Here is a 21,135-nt window from a genome sequence, read left to right as displayed (position 1 = left end):
ACTTTTGTATCTAAAACATTGCACATTTTTACATTATCAAGTAAGACCGACTGAGCAACCTGGCTATCACAGATCACAGCTCAAGGAAATGACTCATCACGCGGCAAAAATACTTCCAATGCATGTTTCTACAAACTCAAGAGACCCAGGAGATCAAGATTCATATATAACCCGAGACCCACAGAAATCCAGAGACCTGTGAAGACCAATTGAGACCCATGCTCTTCGAGACTCATACTAAAATGAATCTAATTTTAATTTCTACCAGGCAAGGCCATCCCACTGGGAGATGAAGCTCTTTTTCAGAAACGACCTGGCCACAATATAATCGTTCAACGAAGTGCCTTGTCACGTGGAAATGTATAGCAGCCAAATACTCTTAAACACACGCCGATTATGAATATGGAGGGATATACCGGACAGGTAAACAAAATGGGAAAATGTCAAAACTGGGTGGTTTTTAACTTTTGCCGACAAAACTGGATCCCAAATGTCAAAACTGGGTGCACCCTGGGTGGCCAAAAACTTGAGTTTTGGACACTCAGGGTGCACCCAGTTTTGACATTTGTCAAATACACTTGATAATTGTATACTAGCACAGTGTGCCAGCACCCCATTCATCCAAACACTTGGTATTTGTATACTGGCACACTGTGCCAGCACCCCATTCATCTAAACACGTGGTATTAGTATGCTGGCACAGTGTGCCAGCACCATATAACTACACACACTTGATATTTGTACGCTGGCACAGTGTGCCAGCACCCCAACGACCAACATTTCAAGCTACGGCTCGGACTCGGAAGTGAGCTCGGGGCGGGCTTGCGACCAGGCGGGCGCACTGCCACCTTGCTCACATTCGAATGGCAACCCTCCACCCCAAGAAGACTTTTACCACGCGCCGCGAGGCCATCCACGGCATCCAAGACTTTGCTTTGCAACAAGGCAAGCGCGCGGTCCTTGACCTCAAGCGAAGCGGCGGACGGCACGTTGCCATCGTCTGCTCTAGTTCAACACCTTGTTCCTTCAAGGTGAAGCTGACGAAGCTCACGGGGGAACGACGCGGCTTCCGCGTCTCGGCGCTGTGCACGGATCACCACGGCTGCACAGGCACTACCAAGATCACGCAGCGCCAAGTGGAGGCGAACACGACAGCCCGTTCGGCCTTTCGCGCCAACCCCCGTACCTCCGCACCGACTGTCATTGCCCAGGTCGCCGTCATTGCTCGCGTCATTGTCCCGACCCGGATGATGTACCGCGCCAAGGACACGTGCATCGCGGCGAACGAGAGTGCGGCCCATGCAGGCTTCGAGTTCATCAACTCGCTGGTGGAGACATTCGGCAAGCTCAACGCGACGACCTGCAGTGTGCGAGAAGATGCGGGCATCTTCTGGGGTGCGTTCATCTGCAACCCGATCGCACGCTCGTTACAGCCAAGTCTTCAACGCGTCGTCGGCATCGACGGGTCGCACATGAAGGTGCGCGCCTACAATGGAACCATGCTCGTCCTCGTTGGGCGCGACGGCAACAACCGCAACGTCCTTCTCGCCGTGGCGCTGGTGCCGTCCGAGACGGCAGTGGCCTACGACTGGTTTCTCAACTGCTGCACGACCAACGACATCGAGCTCGACGGCACGCCGGTCTTCTGCGATCGTGGCACGGGCATCCTAGCCTCCGACTGGAAGGACCTCATGCTCATCCACTGCACGCGGCATTTGATCTGCAACGGCGTGGACAACATCGGCTCCGCGTTCACGCCCGACCTCCAAGGCATCATCTACGATGCCCAAGGGTGCGCCTCCGAGGCCGCGTTCCGCAGCTCCTTGGGCTGCTTGGGCGTAGCTCTGCCTGCGGCGGCCACGTACTACAAGATCGACCCCCACACGTGGGCGCTCTACCCGCACCTGCACACGACGCCATTGTACGGCTGGCGCACGACGAACTTTGTGGAGTCCACGAACAGCGAGGCCCTGCCGGCTCGCGAGATGGACCCCTTCCACTTCCTCATGCACCACATGGAAGACATGATGACGACGGCCTTTGCCCACCGCAGCGACGCCGAGAAGTGGGCCGCTCAAGGGCGTGTCATTACGCCGTACGCTCAAGGACTCATCGACGCTCAGCAGGCGTTGGCCCCGAGGTACAAGGTCTACGAGAGTACCTCGACGCGTGCATACGTCAAGGATCCAGACGCCTACGCCTCTGCCAAGCGCCGAGTCGATCTCAGCTCTCGGTCGTGCACGTGCGGGTACATGAAGCAGATGGGCTTGCCGTGTCGGCACTACATTCGTGCCCTCATGGCGTTTGGGCGGATGCCCGAGCTCTACGACGCATGTGCGGTGTGTTACCAAGTCTCTGCCATCAACACGACATGGACCTCGGTTGCCGGTATCGAGCTGCCCATTGCCGAGGAGCTGCAACGCGACAACACCATGATGCCACCTCCTCGCCAGAAGAAGGCTGGCCGCCCGAAGAAGCATCGGATTCGCAAACGTGGCGAAGGTGGCCCATTGGGCCTCACGCGGTGCTCCTTCTGTCGCGCCAAGGGCCACAACAAGCGCTCTTGCCCGTCGAAGTAGTTATATATATGTAACAAACATGTTTTGTTCTAAGTGTGCAGCACCATACTTCTCGACGCAAACACTATCTACCGTTGTTCTACTGTAGTAGGTGTAGCATGCAAGCTGGCACACTGTACCAGTATACAAATGGCAAGTTCGTGTATGTTCGCGAGCTGAAAGTGTTACTGTAGTTGCAAGCTGGCACACTGTGCCAGTATACATATGGCAAGTAAGTGTTACTGTAGTAGCGAGCTGGCACACTGTGCCAGTATGCAAACGGGAAGTTTGTGGTGCAAGGTATGGAACATGAGCCACGAAAAACATCATTTGGAACGCTCTAAATCTGTGGCGACATATGGATGAATAACGCAAGGACCTAAACGTGTACAAAATGATACATTAAATCGTACACCTTCTTCACCCAGTTTTGACATTTGTCCACATTGAACATCACCCAGTTTTGTCATATCAAAAAGCACCACCCTGTTTTGCCTGTCGTTTTCCAAGACCACCCAGTTTTGACATTTGGGATCCAGTTTTGTCGGCAAAAGTTAAAAACCACCCAGTTTTGACATTTTCCCTAAACAAAATCCACGCGACCACATGGAGAGAGAGACTTTTAGAAACAAATGATAGGCTAATGAAGTGGCTTATGTGGAAATTTAGAGCAGTAGCTAAATACTCTAAACCTGTTTTTGATTCTACATCTGGAGGAACCAGAAAAAAATCCGCACGACCACGGGGAGAACTTGCAACTCCAAATACGCAGCATGCCTAAGGGTCGATCGGTATCGAAGCCACGATATTCTGTATACCAGGCAAAGTAGTTAACATCTCATAGCCAACGTGGCGTTCTGGAACGGTGGCCAAGAGACATAAGCCGACACGCCACAAACACTACCACTGTTCATTCCCCCAGTCGCTCCCACTGATCCAGCACTGAATGCATGTAAACACGTATATCGCAGACATTGTATATTGGTTTAGCCTAGATTTACTCTTCAAAAACGCTAAATTTTACGTTAATAAAACATTTACTTGTAAAATATCATTTTACACATCTGTTGAGACAAACAATAGTGTTCTGATAACGAATTCATAAAATAACCTTTTCTAATCTGAATCAACAATGAAAGTATTCTGTACCCATCAACGCATTAATCTGAATTTCAAGTCCGAGGATACAGGGCGGCCATTCTGCGCATTTTAAAAATGAAAACTGATAAAATAAAAAACATTTAACAACCCGAATAATGGCCTCTGTTTTGTTTGTTTGTTCACAAACCATAATGTATTAATCACCTTCCGATTACTGTATACGCCTTAATTCACCTCCGATTGACCAAAAACAGCGAAGTTATTGATGCTTGTGAACGTAATTCAACAAAGGCGGCCATTGAGGGGGATCTCGGACGCCATTTTGTGAAATCTGATTAATGCCGGAAACAAGAACGACCCAACAGATGTCACTACTCAATAAAATCAACAGTCAGCATTGCTTTTTATTGAGATATTCTAATTTGACAATATTAATGAGTGTCAATGATGTCAGTAATTTTGGACGGGTCGCTGCAGCCAAACCGCTTGAGCACGAATCCGTGCAGGTGCCTGTCTGGGCGTGGCCTATACACGTGCACGTGTGGCTCAGGAGCCAATCCCCGAGTCGCCGTTTTGCGTCACGTGACGGAGCACGCGACCGACCCTGTCAATTACACACCGAGAACGCAACGGCAGCAAGATGCAGGGCAAGACGAATACTACTGGGCACCGATGGACTGAAATAAAAACCCCAGCTTTGTTCGGTTTAACATTCAGGCCAAATAATAAAGTCTGTTTTGAGGGTTAGATCCCTTGAATATGAATGTCTCATTCAGACTCTGCCTTCTCGACAGACCTGTTCTCCACCTGAAGACGGCTGCTTGCGTTGTGTCCGAAACGTCGTGAGAATTATTGTTTTATTTTTATTATTTTCCTTCTACGTGACTTTACCGAAAGAACCAAGAAGAAATATGAATGTCTCGTTAACCCACCACCAGCCGACAGAATACGTTAACGGGTTTGTCACGCAAACGAAACGTATTAATTAAGTTACTTCGGCACTCGCTGGTGTTGTAAATGTTGTGGATTCAGAGAAAATAGGACTGCGTATCTTCGTCCTGTGAATATACTTTACGTGTGTGCATTTGGAAATATGACCGTACTGTATATACGCGTTAGTGTGTCCATGTGTATGTTTTAATTAGTGAGGTGCACTATAAAAACGTTGCCACTGGTGGAGACAAAGGCGGTCGGAAGTGTTGGCTACAAACTCCCTCGTGTACGGTGTGGGCCGACAAGTGCTCGCTAACAGCACTTGCCCCAACAGTCTGTTAAGGCTATACGGGGGAGCTTTGTCTAATTAATGTACAAAGCTCATGCGAATATATATTTGCATGTACAGTATATGTCTGTGCATGCTCTACGTGTGCGTGTGTATGTCAGAATTCATCTGAATCGGTGTATGTATGTGGCAAGCTGTTAACTACCTCGCCTTGTACACAGGAAATCGTATTTGGAGTTTGCATGTTCTCCCCGTGGTTGTGTGGATTTTTATCCGGGTCCTCTAGTTTTTCCCTCCGCATTAAGAAACATGCGTTTAGAGTGGCTGCTGCTACAGTTTTACACGTGTTAAGCCACTTCATTAGCCAATCATTTGTGGGCAGGTCACTTCTGAAAAAGTGCTACATCGCTCAGTGCGTCTTACCTGAAAAAATAAAAAATAACCTTTTTTTTATTTGTGAAAGTAAATATAAGCTTATAAAAGTATGTGTACATATACACAGAATGTGTGTTTATGCGTGATGAACGGTGGCCAGGAAAAACAGGTTGTGCGTGGTGGCGGTTACAGAAGGCCAAGTCAGGTTGTGAGTTGAATGGTTAAAAGCAAACCCACCCCCCCCCCCCCCTAAAAACTAGTGCAAAACTAATATTAAGATCAATGAAATGAAATAGATTACTATATAAAAGGGTGAAAAAGATACGAAATAATAGCAGCCGGCAACAGAGGCATGCTTGCTTCTGCAGCCGTCTGGAACACTTCCGATACTAGGAAAGCACTGGGAGCTGTGCGCTCTTAAATCTCGATTGAAAACCAATTTCTAGAGAGCTGCTTTTCGTGTTTAGTTGATTGTCCTTCCCTCGCACCTCTAATTAGCACGTTTTGCTACGTACGGTGCAGAAGAAGTTGAACATACATACAGTAAAGTCACATAGAAAGAAAAAGATATTAATTACCGAAAGAACCAATAAGCAATTCCTGCAGTCACGAAAGCTCCAAATCATTCATACACACATTCTTGTCCACGTCCCCTGCTGGTCTCATTCCTAAAACAACAAAACCTCGATTCACATCTCCCCCTTTTGCATCGTTTCGCCAAGACTTCATCACTTTATGATTACAGCTCCCCGATTTGCGTCACCTCAATCCCATACTTGCGTCGTCGACAGCATCGTTCATCCTTTCTCATTATCCGCCGTCTCTCAGCCTTCGCATCCACCACCGTACCCTGTAGACCGCTTCATCAGCCACTTCGTTGTACTATCATTTGTGATGGCCAGGTTGCTTCTGAAAAAGAGCCATATTATCAGTGGACCTTACCTGGTAAAAAATAATAATTTAGTTTTAGTTTAATATCGAGGCAAAGGAAACATTTAGTGGTATCGAGTGGAAATTTACTGAAACTGAAGTAAAAAAAACCCAAACCCCATAAATATTTGGAGAGGCTTCAAAGCCTCCCGTATTTTGACAGGAAATAGACGCGGTGGTTTGCTTTTGGCGTTTGCCAGCGCTACACTGGAGCTATTGAGGCTAGGTCTTGTCTTGGCTGGGTCAAAGCCAAGCCAGCCCCTGGTTGCTGCCTTTAAAAGCTGGGGCTCAAACTCCAGGCTCGTCACTCCGAAGTGAAGCTTCATCAGCCTCAACTCAAGCCCTTCTTTCTTGTCGTCGACAGCGAAAGCAGAAAACCCCGAAAGCAAAATGGCCGCCGCTATTCAAGCTCTCCTCGTCCTCGCCCTCCTTCACCTCGCCACTGCGACGCGTAAGTTGGATGGAATCTCTGTGTGAGTGTGAGTCTCTATTTTTGTGTGTCTATCTGTGGATCTCTGTGAGTGCGAGACTGCGTCTGACTTTGAGTGTCTATGGATATCTCTGTGCGAGTCTGTGTGGTGGTGAGGATTTTTATCCAGGTTCTCTAATTTTCCCCTCCACATTCAGAAACATGTGTTTAGAGTGTTTGGCTGCTGCTATACATTTCCACATCAGCCACTTTGTTAAGCTATTATTCATGACCAGGTCACTTCTGAAAAAAAAGCTACATATCTCAGTTGACCTTACCTGGTAAAATAAAAAAATATTAAGTCTGTGCATCTATTTGTGTGTCCGTGTGCACGCCTCTATGGCTGTCTTTATCTTTTTGATTTCTGTGGTGCTGGTCATTCACCCGCTTGTGTGCCGTTACCTGCCTAAATAATTGCTACTCGTGAACGACACTTGCCCCAACAGTTTGTTAAGGCTATAGGGGGAATCCTTGTGGAAGGATTGTGGTGTAGTGTTTAGCACACTGTGCTATAAACCGGTGACATGAGTTCGATTCCCGCGCACAACTAATAACGGTGGAGAATATTTGATCTGGTCCTGGGCCTTTCTTTCACTCAGCATTAAAAATAATTGTAGGGGTCAGTGTATAAACATCACCAGTGGGGAGACAAATGCGGCTGGCCATTATGCCTTCTAACAGCACTTGCCCTAACATGCTATGCAGGCTATGAAGGGGATTGTTTTTGTCTCTGTGTCGATTTGTGTTGCGTGCGTGTCTCTGCCTTGCCACAGCTGTGGTTGGAAAGCAGGCTGTGAGCACTTTATCTACGGGATTCCTGGGCCACCCTGTGGGTGAGTGAGGTTCATTACAACTCAGCGCCACTACACTCACTCACTGAATCACAATGCTAAACGGTCTAAACAGTGCTGTTGCCAGTGCATTGGAAAAATGTGAATGAATGGAGTGCCCAATTAGTGCGGTTATGATGGCTCTAACCTTCGATTAACACGGTTGGCTATGTAGGGTGCGAAAGATGTTCAACATAGTGACAGAGTCATATCGTATATTATATTGCTCTAAGGCGATTTTAGTTAACCCGTTGCATGGTCTAAAATCTAAATAGACAAGTGGGAGACGGGGCATGATGAGAAAGCCCAAAAAGTGACCTCCAATTAAATAAAAAAAACAAATCTGTAACTTGCAAAAAAATGGTGACATGTTAAAAACACACACACAACCCATATAAAGGAGGAACCATTCAAATAAATTAAAGCATAGGCCAGCAGGCAGCATAGTTCAGCAGGCAGCAGAATCTTAATGCTTCAAATGTGGCCACAGGCCAACACGCACACTCATATTCTCACACGTACATAGTCGCTCACATCCTAACACTCACTCACATTTTCATGCACCCACTCACACATGCTTACAAACACTCACACATTCTTACATGCACTTAAACACTCATTTGTGTACGCATTTGAACGTGTTTTTTTTACAATGTGTCTCCCTACCTCCCGATGTCTCATCCTTAACCCGTGGACAACTTATAGTGTGCAAGTCGTTGGCCCATCTTACATCAGTCTCACGAATAATCCTGTTCTATATACATCTATATGCAACGCATGATAGAGCCTGAACCCACATTCTCCATTCAATACCCTCTCACTATTATAGGAGGCCTGGGCTATGGAGGCCTGGGCTATGGAGGCCTAGGCTATGGAGGTCTGGGCTATGGAGGCCTGGGCTATGGAGGTCTGGGCTATGGTGGTCTGGGCTATGGTGGTCTAGGCTATCACGGAGCGGCCCTTGGAGGTGCCTACACGCACCATGCTGGTAAGAGATCCATACGCTATGCCACACACTCGACCACCCATAGAAAACAAGTCATGGTCAAATTAGCATTGGAAATTCCACACTCCTATGGCAAGGGGCAAGTTGATCCACACGACAAACCACTGTTGATCTTCCCTACTAAGTGTACTTGTTTTAGCCGATCACTTGTGTTGTGATCGAAACCTCGCAATTTTAATTTAATTTACTCACATTTTTTCTTTTTTTTATATCTATGTGACATCACCGAAAGAACAAAGAATTTGAGGAAGGACAACTAAATACGAGAAGCAGTTCGCAAGAAATCAGTTTTCAATCCAGATGATGTAAAAGTACCACAGCTCCAGTGGCTTCCTAATATCGGAAGAGCGTTGCAGATGGCCGCATAAGTGCGCGATGATGCGGTGACGGTCTTTGTTCGATGGCCAGCCAAAAGCCGCTGTGAGCGTGTGTATGTTGGAACATCTATCACACCGTACGTTGCAAACCATGCTAATTCGAACGTGATGGGCGAGGTTAAATTTTTAACCACCATTTATCTCTCCCTCCCTCCTGTGTGTGTGTTGTTTGCAGCCCTCGGCGGACTCGGTTACCCCCTAGGCATTGGTGCCGGTGTGGTGGCTCCTCACGTCGTGAACAGCAAAATCGGTGAGGGTTTCTCTTTCCCGCCGGCAAATTCCCAGCGCAAAAATGTTCCTTCGTTTATACAGCTCAGCTACGGATTGTTGTTTAGTGCGTGTTTTGAGGACTGTGCTGGTTGACTCTTTTGTAGGCGTAATTTCCTCTCAACAAAGTCCGCTGTGGTCAATATTATATTGTAACACGCGCGTGAATCTCCGTTAACCTTTGTACTGTGATGTGTGCTGTGTATGTAGCTGCCCCGTTGGCGCCTTTTGTTGGTGCCATCTAGGTCGTCACCGGTAAGTGAAGGTCGCAGAGACACCATAGGCTCACGCAGAGACCCGTACACTAAGACAGAGACCCATTGCCCTACCCAAAAACCCATAATATCCAGAGACCCATAACTGTTCTCAGATATCCATACACTTACAGAAACCCACAAACTTATACAGAGATCTTCAAACTTGCCAAAATAATTGCCAAAACCTCCCCAACCAAGTAGAATCTTCCCAAACAGAGTATTGAAGCTCCTGGGTGGATTGGTGGCACAGCAGTTAAAACTGTGGAGATGCACATTTTTAGATACAGTGGAGGGACACGTGGATTAGAGAACACGTGAAGGTTATTGTTCCCCCGAACGACAAAAATAGATGGCCAACGCTCACAACAATGAGCGGAACAACCAGATGGATGATAAAACGTGTTAAATTTACACAGTAAGAAGCACATCTGCAAGTCACCTCAGTCAGTCAGTGCATAGCAGCTCGGTTTGTATCCATGACGTGCCAGCAGAAAGTGCCTCCCACACATCACCTGACGCCCTCAACGTGCACCTAGCCTGGCAAAAGCACCATCGTGACGTCACTATCACTTAATGGATTCTTAGAGACAGGTTTGTTCCGATCATCGTTTGGGCCTAACCCACAAATGGATAATTTATAACGCTGGCCGTGAAGGCCGACTACGTTTGTTGAGTGCAACTTAATGATCTGTGATGTGTGTGCGTCCGTGCCCAGCCCTGCATCCCCGTCTGCAGTCACTTAAAATAGAAGTGGTGCCTGCGGAAGCGACTCGAGACTCCGGTGAAGAAGTGAATTGACGAACGTTATGGACAGCCACCGCGACCCACCACCCACAAAAATGGGCATAGGTTCACCACCTACTCCCTTCCCATACCTGCCCATTCATACCCATTGACCCACCCATCCTAACCAAGCTCTTGACTCTTACACAAATTCTTATCATCTGTGCAATGTCCTTCTTGTGTTCCGGATTCAAATAAAAATCTGTTCTCACTACACTTATGCGTGTTATTGCGACGTAAACAAACGACCGTGTGTGTGTGTAAACGCGTCCAACTCTCACATGACCAACTCTCACATGACCCAATAGTTAAGGAAAGCAACCAAAGTAGGGAAATGGTACACGGTCATAAAGCGTACATTTCTCTCCAGATTACCTTCCATTCTATTTACGTATTAAAGAGATTAACCTGCCAGACACCTGGTCACCGAGAGTATTAAGCGGATTTAAGCTGTCACGGCTTGCATTACACGCACAGCCTGCACAGATTCAGCATAGCTGCACAGCACATTAACTTCACAATAATCCTATGAAGGGACAAAACAGAACCTGGAGAAAATGTAACCATGGGGAAAAAATGCTAATTTCAATTATACAGGAGTCAGGGTCAGGATCGAACCCACAGCCTCCTGTATATCAGGCAAGGTAGTTAACATCTCACTACTGCAGGGAGATCCTGGGAGACCAGCTCTAAGGTTTGAGGCTGGCAGTCTGTAACTTCAGGTAGGCAGTCGATAAACATGCTTACCCGCCCCTACTGGACATCTGTGAAAATGAGCTTCATAGCTGATCGCATTCCTCCAATCTTAAACATTTAGATTCTATTGACATTCGAAATATATTGCTACAGAAGGATACTGCATCTAAACTGGAGCCAAAGAGTGACCAACGTAGAAGAAAAAGGTTGCATATAGAAGATGACCTGATGATGCAGGCAGAGAGGAAAAGGAAACTGCCACTATTTGGACACATAGGTAGGATGGACAATATCACAATTTGAATAGTTTCAGGGTTTATGCGGAGTGTGATTTCTTGGGGAGGGACATAACACACCAAGCGGGTTTGTCGTTTTGCCACAATGTTATAGGGGCTACTTTAATGCACAATTATAGACAGACTCCCACAAGTATTGTCTGACTTGTATGCTCTGTATGGAAAACCCGTTTGTACATGCAATGCAACCGAATGACTCAATCCCCCATAACCACCCACCATCGCTCTCGCTTACAGGGACCCACGGTCCTGAGTGTCCCAGTTTTTATTAGTCAGCCTATAGCAATATGCAGAGCTTTACTGCCTTCTTTGTAGTGTCTCAAGTCTAGCAGTAGGTAAAGCAATTGTGGCTCCCTCTGTGTGGCGTGTCCACCTTCCAATGGTAAGGAGAGCACTGCTGTCTCACTTGGTGTGGTGTATCCAACACCTTAGCGGTCGGTAGAGCAGGTGGCTCCCTTGGGGATGGTGGATGCAGAACTCAAAATTCTTGATGTTTCCCTACACATGAAATTTGATAATGAGGCCCTTGCCGCTATTGATGTCCTCGTCCTTGGCACTCCGTAGAGTCGACACCACTCACCCAGCTCTTGAAGTGGTCTCTCCGCACTCCAACAATTGATAAATCCCTCCTCGTGGCCCTAGGTGTGGCATAAAGGACAAGTTGCCTGTGTTCTCTGCTGCTGCCCAGACCCATCCTTCTATACCACACAATGTGAAGATGGCTGTGTGGGGTAAAAAAAAAAAAAGGCACTGTGGCATAGTATCGGTGAGGCTCTATTTTTGCAACTCCCGACTCTACGGGACATCTGGCAAAAAAAATATTGCAAAGCTGCATCATGTACAAAACTCCGTGGCACGTATCGTGCTCACCGAGCTGCATTGGCTTCTGGTTGCCACGTGACTATATTATAAGGTCACATTCATTAACTCAAATTACATGCCACAAATGAACCACAATACCTTGCTGAGCTTGTCAAAGAGCATAAACCGCCATGCAAATTCTGGTCATCCTCGCAGTGGCTTTAGGGTAGCCGTTGAACAAAGAAGGTCATTGAATTGCGTGCATTCTGAAGCGCTTCCACAGCCATCTGGAACGCGCTTCCTTCCGATATAAGAAATTCACTGGAACTATACACTTTGAATCTTCTAGATGGAAAACTAATTTCTTTAGAACTGCATTGTGTTTAGTTTGTGGTTCTTAAATTAGGATGGTTGGCTACATACAGTACAAAAGAAGTTCAACATATATACATTCTGGCCAGATCTATATTATAATTTTTATTTAGACTGGAGGAATGCAATGAGATAAGAAGTTTTTTTAATAGATGCCAACGATGGGCGCATCAGCAAGTGACAACAAACAATACATATACACAATCGAAGTGCAAAACAGAGAAAATTGTAAGCAATTCACTAAGTACAAATGCATTTTTTGTTCATTCAAAATATAAGTCCGATTCATCAAGATTGGGCAAGGCAGGAAAAACAACTAACCAATCCCAGAACACACCAGGACAACACATCAGCAGATGTCCCTCAATGAAATGGCACATTAGCATTGAACTATCGATATACTACACAGGTAATGAACAAAGTTACGAATGACATTTGCAAATGCGGCTGTTCGATATTCAGCACTCATATTCCTGCTTTAGATGTTTAGCTGCAGACTCAAGTAAAGCGTCAATAGTTGGTGCAATGAACGAATAAAAATTATTTCAGTGTCAGAAAACTCCCTCCCCCTAGAAATTCACCGAGAAAGTGCACGGTCCTTCATTTCATCACAACGGCGAAGGTTAAATTGCACCTGTGAATCACTGTCTCCAAGCGGTTATTCCACGCACCAGTGTTGACATACCAGAGAAGGTGGCAGAACTTTAGTAAGACAGATTAATTTACATGGCCAAAACACGCGAATCAATTGTGAACCACAATCATTTCAAATGGTTAAACCATTAAACCATTAAGGTAATGACCCCTTTTCTAGTACCGACGAGTGACACCTGGGCTGGGCTCAAATGTACGTATGTATGTATCTTGAACTGAATTCTCATCGTACATAGCCAACCGTGATATTTGGAGTTGCTGGGTACAGACTACAAACTAAACACTGAAAGCACTTATAAATAAATAACTTTTCAATCTAGATGATTTGAAAGTGCATATCTCCAACGGCTTCCTAATATCGGATGGAAGAGCATTGCATATGGCCGCAATAGCGCATCTGAAAGAGTGATGCAAAAAACAAACAGCTGCAGGCCACGGTGCATCCCCTGCTGCCACAGGAGGCATTTGATTGATCTCCCCTCATAATGCGATCATTTTGCTAGTTATGCGAAAAAAATTGGGATAAATTAAAATTGCTCGTTAGAGCGAATTCTCATAAAAAAACGCTCGTTAAGCAAAAAACGTCTGTAACTCTTGCAACCAGCGTCACGTGGCTGCTTGAGGTGACTGGACAGCCTCACGATGAAATGACATGAGAGGGTCATGTGATGGCAACACTTTATTCGAAAGTGCTCTCCTAGGTCGCTTTTGATATATTTTGCAAGGCCAGTGAGAGGTGACGTCACATCTGTGATGTCGCCCGCATGCGGAAGCGTTACACAGTGTGCCTGCTGACGTCAACCCCCCTACCCTCGGCGAAGGCCTGTATTAATCCAAGACAAGAATCGACAAGAATCTAAGTCTCGGGCGAAGCCGGGTAGTAAAGCTAGTTACCAATGTCCCACGCGTGACGTCACTTAACACGAGCCCCCCCTCCCCCCCCCCTTATGAATAATCAGCTGACCAATTTTTCTATTGAATATATCAGATTTACTGCAATACACCCGTCCTTGGACGGGCAAACAAGCTAGCATCTCATAGCCACCGTCGCGTTCTCGAACAGTGACCAAGAGAAATAAGCCCACACGCCACAAATACTACCACTGTTCAATCCCCGTGTCGCTTCCATTAATCCAGCACTGAATACATATTAACACGAATATCTCAGACATTGTATATTGGTTTAGCCTCGATTTACTCTTCAAAAACCACTATCGTCATTCATAAATGTAACATTTACTTGTAATATCTCATTTAACGCATCTATTGGGGCATATAATACTGTAATTACAATAAATGCATAAAATATTTTTTTTTCTGTCTGAAGCAACAATTAAAATGTTCTCTACCAATCAATGCATCAATCTCAATGCCAAATCAGAGGCTCCACATCAGCCATTGTTTTAACCATAAACTCTGAAAATGTAATAAACATTCAATAGAACAAACTACCCGTATGGCCTTATTTTTGGTTTACCATCCATAACGTATTAATCACCTTCTGATGACTGTATATGCCTTAATTCTCCTCCGATTGCCCCAAAACAGCGAAGTTATTCAAGCTCGTGAACGTAATTCAACATAGGCGGCCATTGGGTGGGATCTCGACCGCCATTTTGTTTTGATACACTTTGGGGGCCAAAAAACGCGGCCCGGCCAATTCCTCAAAAATAAACACCGAAAGTTCACATCTCGTCCCTGCAACAGTTGCCAAGAGTCACCACATCAGCCCAAACGCCACGCAACATCCCGCTGCTCAATCCTCCCATAGACCGAATAGAGCAAAGGGGTGTTTTGTGGAAGTACAGTAGTGTTCAAATTATATTATTGGGTATTTCGGTAAAGTCACGTAGATAGTTGACTTTACAGAAATACCCTAGAATATGAATTGCTGCAGTGACGAAAGCTTTAAGTCAAGATTTAGTGTTTAAATTATTTTGTACCCTTCATAGTCGAGACCCCGCTAGCTGAAATTGCACCAGCTGCACATTAAAATGATCAGAATCAACTTTAACATCACCGTTAATTATTCATCTATTCAGTATCCTTTATGCCCTGCAAAATGTGTCCATTTGTTTTTTTGATATCGGAATGCCTCCCTTGCATTATTGCCAGAAAGGGTAAAAGCCGACTATTAATGCCGAAAAGAATATCCATCATCATTACTCAATTAAATAAACAATCAGCATTGATTTTTATCGAATAATTATGATTTGGCGACATCAACATGAATATTAATGATTTAACTTTGGACCGTTCGGGGAAGTCAAACCTCTGAACACGAATCCGCGCGTCGTATCTGGGCGTGGCCTGTACACGTGCACGTGTGGCTCAGGAGCCAATCCCCGAGTCGCCGTTTTGCGTCACGTGACGTGGCACGCGCCCGAGCTTGGAAATTACACAACGAGAACGCAACGGCAGCAAGATGCAGGACAAGACGAATACTACTGGGCACCGATGGACTGAAACAAAAACCCCAGCTTTGTTCGGTTTAACATTCAGGTCAAATAATAAAGTCTGTTTTGGGGGTTAAATACCATGAATATAAATGTCGTTAACCCACCACCAGCCGACACAATAAATAAACGGGGTTGTCACCTAAACGAAACATTAAGTTTCTACTTCAACACTCACTGGTGTTGTAAATGTTGTGGATTCAGAGAAAATAGGACTGCGTGTCTTTGTGAATATACTTTACGTGTGCACATTTGGGAATATATGACAGTACTGTATATATGCGTTGGTGTGACTATGTGTATTTTTAAATATTGAGGTGCACTATTAAAACTTTGCCACTGGGTAGACACGGGCGGTCGGGAGTGTTGGCCACAAACTCCCTCGTGTACGGTGGGGGCCGACAAAAGCGCTCGCTAACAGCACTTGCCCCAACAGTCTGTTAAGGCTATACGGGGGAGCTTTGTCTTATTAATGTACAAAGCTCAAGCGAATATATATTTGTATGTATATATGTCTGTGCATGCTCTATGTGTTCGTGTGTATGTCAGAATTCATCTGAAGTTTGCATATTATCTACCATGGTCGCATGGATTTTTTTCTCCGTGTCTTATGTTTTTTGTCCTCCACATTTAGCATCAACATCACGACATTTATAGTATTTACCTGCTATACATTTCCACACAATGACATTAGCCACTTCGTTGTGCTTTCATTTGTGATGGCCAGGTTGCTTCTGAAAAATATCAATATTAGCAGTGGACCTTACCTGATAAATGTTTTTGTTTAGTTTTAGTTTATTATCGAGGCAAATGCGACATTTAGCGATATCATGTGGAAATGTACTGAAACTCAAGTAAAAAAACCCAAAATATTTAGAGATGCTTTAATGACTCCTATATTTTGACAGGAATTATACAGGGTGGTTGCTTTTGGCGATTGCCAGCGCTACACTGGAGCTATTGAGGCTAGGCCTTGTCCTGGCTGGGACAAATCCAAGCCAGCCCCTGGTTGCTGCCTTTAAAAGCCGGGATTCAAACCCCAGGCTCGTCACTCCGAAGTGAAGCTTCATCAGCCTCAACTCAAGCCCTTCTTTCTTGTCGACAGCGAAAGCAGAAAACCCTAAAAGCAAAATGGCCGCCGCTATGCAAGCTCTCGTCGTCCTGGCCCTCCTTCACCTCGCCACTGCGTCACGTAAGTTGGATAGAATCTCTGTGTGTGCATCTTTGTCTATCTGAGGATCTCTGTGAGTGCGAGTCTGCGTCTGACTTTGTGTCAATGGATGTCTGCAAGTCTGTGTGGTGGCGTGGATTTTTATCCAGGTTCTCTAATTTTCCCCTCCACATTTCCACATCAGCCACTTTGTTCAGCTATCATTTGTGACCAGGTCGCTTCTGAAAAAGAGCGACATGGCTCAGTCGGCCTTATCTGGTAAAATAAAAAAGATTAAGTCTGTGCATCTATTTGTGTGTCCGTGTGCACGTGTCTATGACTGTCTTCATATTTTTGTATCTGTGGTGCTGGCCATCCACCCGCTTGTGTGCCGTTACTTGCCTAAATAATTGCTACTCGTGAACGACACTTGCCCCATCAGTTTGTTAAGGCTATAGGGGGAATCCTTGTGGGAGCATTGTGGTGTAGTGTTTAGCGCACTGTGCAATAAACCGGTGACCTGAGTTCGATTTCCGCTCGCAACGAATCACGGTGGCGAATATTTGAAATTGTCCTGGGCCTTTCTTTGACTCAGCATTAAAAATAAGTGTATGGGTCAGTGTATGAACATCACCAGTGGGTAGACAAAGGCGGCTGGCCGTTATGCCTTCTAACAGCACTTGCCCCAACATGCTATGAGGGCTATGAAGGGGATTGCTTTTTTCTCTGTGTAAATTTGTGTTGCGTGCGTTTCTCTGCCTTGCCACAGCTGTCATTGGCAAGCAGACAGTGAGCACTTTATCTACGGGATTCCTGGGCCACCCTGTAGGTGAGTGAGGTTCATTACAACTCAGCGCCACTACACTCACTCACTGAATCACAATGCGAAACGGTCTAAACAGTGCTGTTGCCAGTGCATTGTAAAAATGTGAATGAATGAAGTGCCCAATTAGTGCGGTTATGCTGGCTCGAACCTCCAATTAACACGGTTGGCTATGAAGGGTGCGAAAGATGTTCGACATAGTGACAGAGTCATATCATATATTATATTGCTCTAAGGCGATTTTAGATATCGTGTTGCATGGTCTAAAATCTAAATAGACAGGTGGGCGACGGGGCATGATGAGAAAGCCCAAATAAGTGACCTCCAATAAAATCTGTAACTTGCAAAAAATGGCGACATGTTAAAAAAACACACACAAAACCCATATAAAGGAGGAACCCTTCAAATAAATGAAAGTATAGGCCAGCTGACAGCATAGTTCAGCAGGCGGCAGAATCTTAATGCTTCAAATGTGGCCACAGGCCAACACGCACACTCATATTCTCACGCGTACATAGTCGCTCACATCCTAACACTCACTCACATTTTCATGCATCCACTCACACATGCTCACAAACACTCACATATTCTTATATGCACTTAAAACTAATTTGTGTACGCATTTTAATTTTTTTTTACTGTGTCTCCCTACCTCCCGATGTCTCTTCGTTAACCCGTGGACAACTTATAGTGGATAAGTCGTTGGTCCATCTCACTCACATCAGTCTCACGAATAACCCTGTTCTATATACATATATATGCAACACATAATAGAGCCTGAACCCACATTCTCCATTCTATTCCCTCTCGCTATTACAGGAGGCCTGGGCTATGGAGGCCTGGGCTATGGAGGTCTGGGCTATGGTGGTCTGGGCTATGGTGGTCTCGGCTATCACGGAGCGGCCCTTGGAGGTGCCTACACGCACCATGCAGGTAAGATATAACCCCCCCCCCCCATTATGCCAAACTCAACCTCATACCAAAAGAGTTGTGGTCAAATTAGCATTGGACATTCCACACTCCTATGGCAAGGGGTGAGTTGATCCACACGACAAACCACTGTTGATCTTCCCTACTAAGTATACTTGTTTTAGCCATCAACCATGATTTTAACTCTCATCATGAATTCTTGCAGTCACGAAAGTTTTAAGTCAAAACACAACACACGAACATATGTTGAACTTCCTTCGCATCGTACCTAGCCAATTGTGCTAATCGGAGGTGTGGAGGAAGGACAACTTAACACGAGATGCAGTTCGCAAGAAATTAGTTTTCCATCTAGATGATCTAAACGTACCACAGCTCCAGTGGCTTCCTAATATCGGAAGAGCATTGCAGATGGCCGCAGAAGCGTATCTGAGAGAGCCACGCGATGATGCGGTGACGGTCTTTTTTCGATGGCCAGCCAAAAGTCGCTGCGAGTGTGTGTACGTTGGAACATCTATCACACCTTACGTTGCAAACCGTGCTAATTCGGACGTGCTGGGCGAGGTTAAATGTTTAACCACCATTTAACTCTCCCTCCCTCCTGTGTGTGTGTTGTTTGCAGCCCTCGGCGGACTCGGCTACCCCCTAGGCATTGGTGCCGGTGTGGTGAACAGCAAAATCGGTGAGGGTTTCTCTTTCCCGCGGGCAAATTCCCGGCGCAAAAATGTTCCTTCGTTTATACAGCTCAGCTACGGATTGTTGTTTAGTGCGTGTTTTGAGGACTGCGCTGGTTGACTCTGTTGGAGGCGTAATTTCATCTCAACAAAGTCCGCTGTGGTCAATATTATATTGTAACACGCGCGTGAATCTCCGTTAACCTTTGTACTGTGATGTGTGCTGTGTATGTAGCTGCCCCGTTGGCGCCTTTTGTTGGTGCCATCTAGGTCGTCACCGGTAAGTGAAGGTCGCAGAGACACCATAGGCTCACGCAGAGACCCGTACACTAAGACAGAGACCCATTGCCCTACCCAAAAACCCATAATATCAAGAGACCCAGAACTGTTCTCAGATATCCATACACTTACAGAAACCCACAAACTTATACAGAGATCTTCAAACTTGCCAAAATAATTGCCAAAACCTCCCCAACCAATTAGAATCTTCCCAAACAGAGTATTGAAGCTCCTGGGAGGATTGGTGGCACAGCAGTTAAAACTGTGGAGATGCACATTTTTAGATACAGTGGAGGGACACGTGGATTAGAGAACACATGAAGGTTATTGTTCCCCCGAACGACAAAAATAGATGGCCAACGCTCACAACAATGAGCGAAACAACCAGATGGATGATACAACGTGGTAAATTAACATAGTAAGAAGCACATCTACAAGTCACCTCAGTCAGTCATTGCATAGCAGCTCGGTTTGTATCCATGACGTGCCAGCAGAAAGTTCCTCCCACACATCACCTGACGCCCTCAACGTGCACCTAGCCTGGCAAAAGCACCATTGTGACGTCACTATCACTTAATGGATTCTTAGAGACACAGGTTTGTTCCGATCATCGTTTGGGCCTAACCCACAAATGGATAATTTATAACGCTGGCTGTGAAGGCCGACTACATTTGTTGAGTGCATCTTAATGATCTGTGATGTGTGTGCGTCCGTGCCCAGCCCTGCATCCCCGTCTGCAGTCACTTAAAATAGAAGTGGTGCCTGCGGAAGCGACTCGAGACTCCGGTGAAGAAGTGAATTGACGAACGTTATGGACAGCTGCCGCCACCGACCACCCACAAAAAGGCGCATAGGTTCACCACCTACTCCCCTCCCATACCTCCCCATCCATACCCATTGACCCACCCATCCTACCCAAGCCCTTGACTCTTACACAAATTGTTATCATCTGTGCAATGTCCATCTTATGTTCCGAATTCAAATAAAAATATTTACTCACTGCACTTATGCGTGTTATTGCGACGTAAACAAATGACCGTGTGTGTGTGTGTAAACGCGTGTGTGCAGTACATTGTCACACGTCCAACTCTCACTTGACCCAATAGTTAACCAAAGAAACCAAAGTAGGGAAATGGTACACGGTCATAAAGCGTACATTTCTCTCTAGATTACCTTCTATTCTATTTACGTATTAAAGAGATTAACCTGCCAGACACCTGGTCACCGAGAGTATTAAGCGCAGTGAAGCTGTCACGGCTTGCATTACACGCACAGCCTGCACAGATTCAGCATAGCCGCACAGCACATTCACTTCACAATAATCCTATGAAACGAAAAACCAGAGAACCCGGAAAAAAACCATGGGGAGAAAATGCTAACTTCAATTATACAGGAGTCAGGGTCAGGATCGAACCCACAGCATCCTGTATATCAGGAAAGGTAGTTAACATCTCATTACTGCAGGGAGATCCTGGGAGACCAGCTCTGAGGTTTGAGGCTGGCAGTCTGTAACTTCAGGTTGGCAGTCGATAAACATGCTTACCCGACCCTACTGGACATCTGTGAAAAAGAGCTTCATAGCTGATCGCATTCCTCCAATCTTAACAAACATTTTGATTCTATTGATATTCCAAATATATTGCTACAGAAGGATACTGCATCTAAACTGGAGCCAAAGAGTGACCAACGTAGAAGAAAAAGGATGCATATAGAAAAAGATGACCTGATGATGCAGGCAGAGACGAGAAGGAAACTGCCACTATTTGGACACAGGTAGGTTGGACAATATAACAATTTGGAATAGTTTCAGGGTTTATGCGAAGCGTGATTTT

The 21,135-nt window shown here is 45.7% G+C and overlaps 2 protein-coding genes across 4 annotated transcripts; both read left to right on the top strand.

The window, feature by feature from the left end:
- The first annotated feature begins 4,514 nt into the window (after positions 1 to 4,514).
- Positions 4,515 to 10,346, top strand: LOC144952748 (lamprin 1.8-10-like). 2 transcript variants are annotated; one of them, XM_078883237.1, is made up of 7 exons: positions 4,515 to 4,617; positions 6,551 to 6,637; positions 7,429 to 7,488; positions 8,315 to 8,473; positions 9,044 to 9,118; positions 9,346 to 9,390; positions 10,108 to 10,346. In XM_078883237.1, exons 2-6 carry the CDS (start codon positions 6,577 to 6,579, stop codon positions 9,378 to 9,380), a joined length of 390 nt encoding a protein of 129 aa, XP_078739363.1. In that variant the 5' UTR covers positions 4,515 to 4,617; positions 6,551 to 6,576; the 3' UTR covers positions 9,381 to 9,390; positions 10,108 to 10,346. The 2 variants fall into 2 exon arrangements, with proteins under 2 accessions (XP_078739363.1, XP_078739364.1); XM_078883238.1 differs by lacking the exon at positions 4,515 to 4,617 and having other exon boundaries at positions 6,456 to 6,637.
- A 6,184-nt stretch (positions 10,347 to 16,530) lies between these two features.
- LOC144952750 (lamprin 1.8-10-like) lies at positions 16,531 to 20,227 on the top strand. 2 transcript variants are annotated; one of them, XM_078883241.1, is made up of 6 exons: positions 16,531 to 16,642; positions 17,370 to 17,429; positions 18,243 to 18,356; positions 18,973 to 19,032; positions 19,260 to 19,304; positions 20,024 to 20,227. In XM_078883241.1, the coding sequence occupies exons 1-5, from the start codon at positions 16,582 to 16,584 to the stop codon at positions 19,292 to 19,294; spliced, it is 330 nt and encodes a 109-aa protein (XP_078739367.1). In that variant the 5' UTR covers positions 16,531 to 16,581; the 3' UTR covers positions 19,295 to 19,304; positions 20,024 to 20,227. The 2 variants fall into 2 exon arrangements, with proteins under 2 accessions (XP_078739367.1, XP_078739368.1); XM_078883242.1 differs by having other exon boundaries at positions 16,532 to 16,642; positions 18,243 to 18,335.
- Positions 20,228 to 21,135: the final 908 nt, after the last annotated feature.

Source organism: Lampetra fluviatilis, chromosome 69, assembly GCF_964198595.1.
Source record: "Lampetra fluviatilis chromosome 69, kcLamFluv1.1, whole genome shotgun sequence".
Lineage (NCBI taxonomy): Eukaryota > Metazoa > Chordata > Hyperoartia > Petromyzontiformes > Petromyzontidae > Lampetra > Lampetra fluviatilis.
This window is presented reverse-complemented; position numbering and strand designations above follow the sequence as displayed.